The sequence below is a fragment of the Fukomys damarensis genome, unplaced genomic scaffold, assembly GCF_012274545.1.
Source record: "Fukomys damarensis isolate Sample0158 unplaced genomic scaffold, DMR_v1.0_HiC HiC_scaffold_67382, whole genome shotgun sequence".
Lineage (NCBI taxonomy): Eukaryota > Metazoa > Chordata > Mammalia > Rodentia > Bathyergidae > Fukomys > Fukomys damarensis.
In genome coordinates, this window is record NW_022968294.1 from 1 (window position 1) to 6430 (window position 6430).

The 6430-nt window shown below is 32.9% G+C and overlaps 1 protein-coding gene across 1 annotated transcript; it reads right to left on the reverse strand.

Annotated features, from left to right (window-relative positions):
• Nucleotides 1-1060: 1060 nt before the first annotated feature.
• On the reverse strand, nt 1061-3295 carry LOC104868256 (cytochrome P450 2C9-like). The gene is made up of 3 exons (XM_010632973.3): nt 2973-3295; nt 1751-1913; nt 1061-1576 (listed from the first exon to the last, which is right to left on the reverse strand). Exons 1-3 carry the CDS (start codon nt 3138-3140, stop codon nt 1359-1361), a joined length of 549 nt encoding a protein of 182 aa, XP_010631275.1. The 5' UTR covers nt 3141-3295; the 3' UTR covers nt 1061-1358.
• Between the last annotated feature and the right edge of the window lie 3135 nt (nt 3296-6430).

A 6430-nucleotide genomic window follows, 5' to 3' on the forward strand; every position in this document is an offset into this window, starting at 1 on the left:
GTAAAGCAAAGAAAAGCACAAAGTCAATGGATGTCAATGCTTTTCCCATCCCTTTTTTAAAAATGAATTTATCTTCTTTCGAAGTAAATGCCTATCATGTCCAAGTAAACTGCTTATTTATTTTTTAAAAGATAGTTTGGATTCAGGATATTGTTCTATATTGTCATCAACAAAATAAGTTTTCATAAATTTTAAATTTTATCACTTAGGTGAAGTGTTGCATACATAGGTAAAAAGGTTAAATTATAAGTTAGATTTCCTTTTGTGTGATATCTCTATAGTAAAACAAATATAATCAAATATTGACATATTTTATGTGTAATGGGCTCACAAATTCACATGAACAGACCCTAAATAAAAGCGACTGTAGGCAAAAGTATTCTGAATAAATATTAGAATAATTGAACCATAAGAAACCTAATGAGTTGTCTGCTTGTGGCCCAATTTATTTAAACATAACTGGGAGCAAACTTTTAGAAAAACTTTTATTTTAGTCAAAGAAGTGGGAGTAATTTCAGAACCCTTGGGAATCATGTTTGTGTACATGTGTGTCATTCTTAGGTAAAATCTAATTTTTCATCTTTTCTTTCACTTCATTTGAGAGAGAAAATTTAAAAACAAGTAATTCAAAATCTAAGCTGATGAATTCATTGGAAGAAATACTTCATAGATTAGTATCAGAATACACTTAAGGAAAACTAGATAAACTTAACAACAATAGTTAAAAATAGGTATATAAATTATTTTTATAAATTGCTGTTTATGAATTTTGCAGATTTATGCTATATCATCTTTCTCAAATCATATAAACCAAAATGCTACTAAGACTAAATAATTAATGATAATTTTAAAATTGTGTTTACAAGAAATAATAATTGTTGATAATTCTATTAAGATATGAAAAGGCAATTATAAGCATGTACTATATCATTACCAAACAGAATTATATTCATGGTCTAAGAAGAAATCCTGAGACATGCAGGTAAAGTTGGCCATACAAATGGTGTTCAAATAAATTAAGGTGGATGTCAACTTGTTTGGGCTCCATAAATGTGTGCTGGTGTCATTGCCTTGGTGTTCACTTAAGTATATCCAGTAAAGTGATCTGGAATATGTTACCACAGTTTATGGTGTGGGGAAACACTGCTCATTAACTTTGGAAAAAAATGCAAATCCTATATTAATAAATTCTGATTTGAAAAAAAAAATCTTTGAACCACAATAGGGTTAATAGCTATTGTGTGGAGAGTTACGTCTACATGCAACATAGATACACACAATCTCTGGCTCTCTGCTTCAACTACCACTTATCTCTGAGGTTTCACAGCCAAGATACAGAACGAAAATTCTGACTGCCCCTAAAATATTTCCAGGACCTCACTAGAAAAGAGACTAGTGACTATGAATGTAACTAATAGTCCCTCACCGCGGGTTTTTCTCAGCTCCTCCACTAGGTGGCGGGTTTCCTCTTGAACACGGTTCTCAATGCTCCTTTTCCCCATCCCAAAATTCCGCAGGGCCATGAGGGTGAAGCGCTGAATCTCTTTCCATTCCTTTCCACTGCTAAAAACTAATCCTAAAAGGGGAAGAAGTACAAGGAACACATGGGTAATGAAGAGGAAACTGACATATGGCATCCACACAGATGGCCAAGTCATGCCTGCAGAGCTCTTCCAATCTTCTATCCTTTTCATCCCCGTGACCACTGCCCAACACATAAATGTGCACACACATGAACATGCACACTTACCAAGGCCTTTATTAACTTTTTCAAATATTGGGAAATTCCCTCGTCCAGCAAAGTTCTCCCCAACATCAATCAAGGCTTCCTTCACTGCTTCATACCCATACAGCACCACAGCAGGCTTCACTCCCAAATACAAGGTGAATACAGGACCATAGACTTTTGAGAGCTGGAAGTGAGAAAGAAATAAAGAGCAAAATAAAAGATAAACAGTAGGAAGTATGGAGATAGCTCTTTCTCAGATGGGAAGGGGATCAAGAAATGGAGAGCAGAGAAGGTAGGAGAGAAGGGGATAAAAAAGAAATTAAATTGTGTTATGTACATATACCAACTCCACAGAAGGAATGTAAACATATGTGCTAAAAACATGTACTAAGAAAAATTAAAAACAGAAAATATAAACATTACCAAAGTAAATCTCTATTTGATCTACAAATTTTGATTGCTTCAGAAGGTTACTGAAATTCTATTTGCTATATTTTTATTGTGCTATATACTTGATTTCAATTATTTCTGAATTTTTTATAAAATGATAATCATAACTTCTACTGATGGATTTCCTATTGTACCACTTCACTATCACATAGTTATTTCTTGATGTCAAATATAATTTGCTTTTTCAGGGAAATTAATTTTCATGAGTAATTTTAATAAGACATATGTCACTGATGGTGAACCTGTGAGAGACCACTTTACAACCCCAAACCCACTTATTTAGCACAAAATACCAACCCTGTAATTAAACCTGAATTCTAGGTTCTAGTTTAGAATATAGTTGTGACATTGTTGTAGAGAGGGCTCTGCATGCCCACTGTGGCACACATGCCATAGGTTCACCATCAAGGCTATAGGTCATGCCACTGATAACTTCTTGAGGAACATTTCTTGTTACAAAAACAGTAATTATAATTTAGCTTCAGCAAAAAGTAAACAATCATAGAAAATGACTATGAAACAATGAAGGGCTGGAACACTACAGATTTTTGCCATTTTATTATTTTTATTGTTTCTTATGACAATTTGTGTTTCTCATTGCAAATGCACTACCTTATCTCACTATTGTAACAATGGCAAGATTTAAAAACCAAGCAAACTGGAACCTCACAGAAAGTATCGGCTGTACAATAATCTCTTCAAATAATTTGATCCAGAAATATATTTAAGTTTAAAATAATGATTAATTTACTTACTATTTGCAAGTCACAAGAGGAGCTTAAAACATACTTACATTAGTTAAGGACTTGACAATATTTTTAACATCTATCTGCAGGATATTTCCAATTATTGGAAGAGGAGTGGGGCCAGGTGGGAGCTTCCTTCTCCCAGAACTCTGTCTCCAGAGTGAAAGAAAAAGGAGACAGAAGAGACATAGCACTAGGACAACGACTGGCTCCATTGAAGCTTCTGTTCTTACTGAGTCACCTGTGAGCAAATGTTTTTATAATGCTCCCTGTTAAACCAGGATATTCTTTTGAAATACAAAGTGATGAAGCATCCAGGAAGATAAGATGCAATCATTTTAGATGATACTTTGGCTTCTTGATAAAGAAAAGATGATCTTTACTCTTGCTCTCCCTGCCAAATACTTATCATTAGCATTTTAGTTCAGTGTTTCTGGGATAAATATCAGAGCTACTTAAAAAAAACAAACAAGCTGTGAACTGCAGGTGGCTCCAATGTTCATCCAGGATTAAGAAAAAATGAACAAGATTACTCTATTTATTTATTATTAGTTTTGTCTCACTATGTATTTCAGGCTGGCCTAGAACTTATTATGTAGCACAGGCTGGCCTCAAACTTGCAGTAATCCTCCTGGCTCAACCTCCTTAGTCCTGGGATTACAGGCATGTGCCACCATGTCTGGCTAAAAATTACTAGATTTAAAAGATACTTAAAAATATAAATTCTCATACTAATGACCAGTGGGTACCCAGGGCTTTTGGGGAAAAATTATAAGATTTACGTATAATATATTTAACCTGTTTTACTTAATCAAACAATGGGATAGTTTGTCTCTGGAAATAAAAATCTTTTATATATCTTAAAATACCAAAGTAATATAACTGTCAGGATGTAAAATAGCTAGCATCAGTTATACATTTTGAGAACCAATCATATATCAAATAACTACCAAAATACATATATCTGACATTTATAATCAAGCCACCTAAAACACCGAAGGAGAAAAAACTTACTTTTATTTGTCAAGTAGGGAAAAAGATTAAGGAAGAATAGGAAATATGTCACACAGATCATAGGGAATTGAATGAACATTTGTAATCCCCATTGTAGTGCGTGATGGTCAACACCACAGTTGTCTCAAAAGCCAAGTTAAAAGTAAAATAAAATCCCCAAAGAGTTACTCTGAATGCACTACACTGACTCTGTTCATAGAATATCAGGAATCACATTAAATTGATTGCCATAATTTCATTCCAAAGACATCTGGGCTGTAGATTATACAAAAGAAAGTTACACAGATAAAGTTTACACCTTTTCATCAATAAGAGACAAAATTTGTTCATCAGAGAACTAAATCAGAAGGGCCTGAAAAACTTGGCTCCTTTGCCTCCTGGCCAATTCCAGATAGATCTGCTTTTCTTGATTTCTAGTAGGTCCTTGTGAGAAATAATGGAACAAAGTATTGGACAATAATGGAGCAAGACCAGTGACAGAATAACAGGCATGTGCTTTCAAGGTGGATGGGAGTCTGGGACTACATTAAAGAGACTTCCAGCTCATAAAGACACAATATTCAAATCCTAATGGGAGACTAAGTTTAGTATTCATAAATGTATGTGTCATTAGATTGACATAGATGACTAGATAGCTAATATTAATGTTTGTATAATGGTGTGTCTTATCGAGGTATCATTGTACTTGTTTTAAACTTGTGAGCTTAGGTATTAATAAGCACTTTTCATAATGAACATTTATTTGTTGCCAAGATCCCAGATATAAAAACTTTATTTCTCCTGTTTATTGGGATTCTCTAAATTAACAGAAAAAAATTCACACTTACATCACTTTTTACACTCATCATTACATTTGACTAAAGTAAAGTTATCCCATTTTTGGTATGAGAAAGCTGGACCCCCACAGATCCAGTGCCTTGGCTAAACACATGTAAAGGGAAGGGAGAGGATGTGAAAGAGAATTAAGATGACTATGTACATGTACTAATGCCCCACAATTAATCTAATCATTATATACTGTAATCATGTAATAACAAAAACAGAAATTAAGAAAAAAAAGAAAACAAACAAAAAAACCCCAAAAAGATATAGACTGACTATGGTAGAGCTGAAATCATAAGTACAAATCTCAAGGAAAATATTCAGTTTGACCACATTCCATGCTTACTGGACATGCACCATTTTTCAGTATGCCAGCATGATGCTAATCAGTGACTTTCAAAATAAACATTAACTTAATAATTTCATCACTCATTGATTAAAACGGAAGTCAGAAAATTTGATTTATTTTAACCTTTAGAACTTGCATAAGCCCAAGACCTTATGAACCTATTATCTAGGAAAAGAAGAGTAATTTTCTGCCTCACTCATAGAGCTCTTAACTATAAACAAATGAAACTAGAATTAAAACATGAATAAAACTAAACTTTTATTTTCAATAAAATAAACTTGATAATTTTTTTCTACATTATTCACTTGGTTCTTATTAGGTGAGTGTTTCCATTCTCTTTAATCTATTAATTGCCCTGCCCAGCCCTATCTTTTTCTATGCAAAGAGACATTCATGACATACAAAAAGAAACTAAGGATTCAGCAAAAATAATATTATAGAGGAAGTTTATAGCAATACCTGCATAAAAATTCTGAAGATTTTGAATAACTAAGCTTATGATGCACTTCAAGGACCTATTAAAGATACAACAAAGGGAACACAAGATTAATAGAAGGAAACAATAACAAAGATTAAAAGATAAAGAAAAATTTCAAAAGATAAATAAAAAATTGTAATCTCTTTATATGATAGTCAACTTTATAGAGTCCTATAAAGTAAAAAAATGAAAATAATGCTGAAAAAATAAAAGGGGGTGGAGGGTAGGGAGAAAAACAATAGAACTGAAATGTGTTATGTGCATTCACCAATAACCTACAATGAATACAATCATTATTTTTGCAAACATGTACTAATAAAAGTAAAAAAATGTTAACTTTGAAGAAGAACAAAGTAACAAAACTTGAAACAGAGATGAGGATGCAAGAAATCTTCACAAATCCAAGGAAAGAAAAAATATCCCTGGGAGAGGAGTTACATAAATGCAGAAATGAATCAAACCCTGAAAATAAAATCAAATGGCAGTAATTAGCATATATATTTCAATAATAACATTGTAAATGTTAACTCTCAGTTAAAGCATGACCAAAATATGAGACATTGAAGTTCCACCCTGTGGAACCCTGTGTTTATATTTTATGTCTATTAGAGATTGTTTTTTAAAATCACTGTGCTGAAATTTGGTGCTCACATGGAAGGAAAACACTTCATCCATAAAAACATACAGATGAAAAATAAAATGATGGAAAATGATTCTTCAAGCATATGGAGTGAGAAAGTAAGCACCAAAAAGTGAGACCTTCCAAATTGAAAGACCCAATTCAAAAATGGCCATCTGAAATGAACAGACATTTCTCAGACAAAGAAGTAGAAATAGCAAAT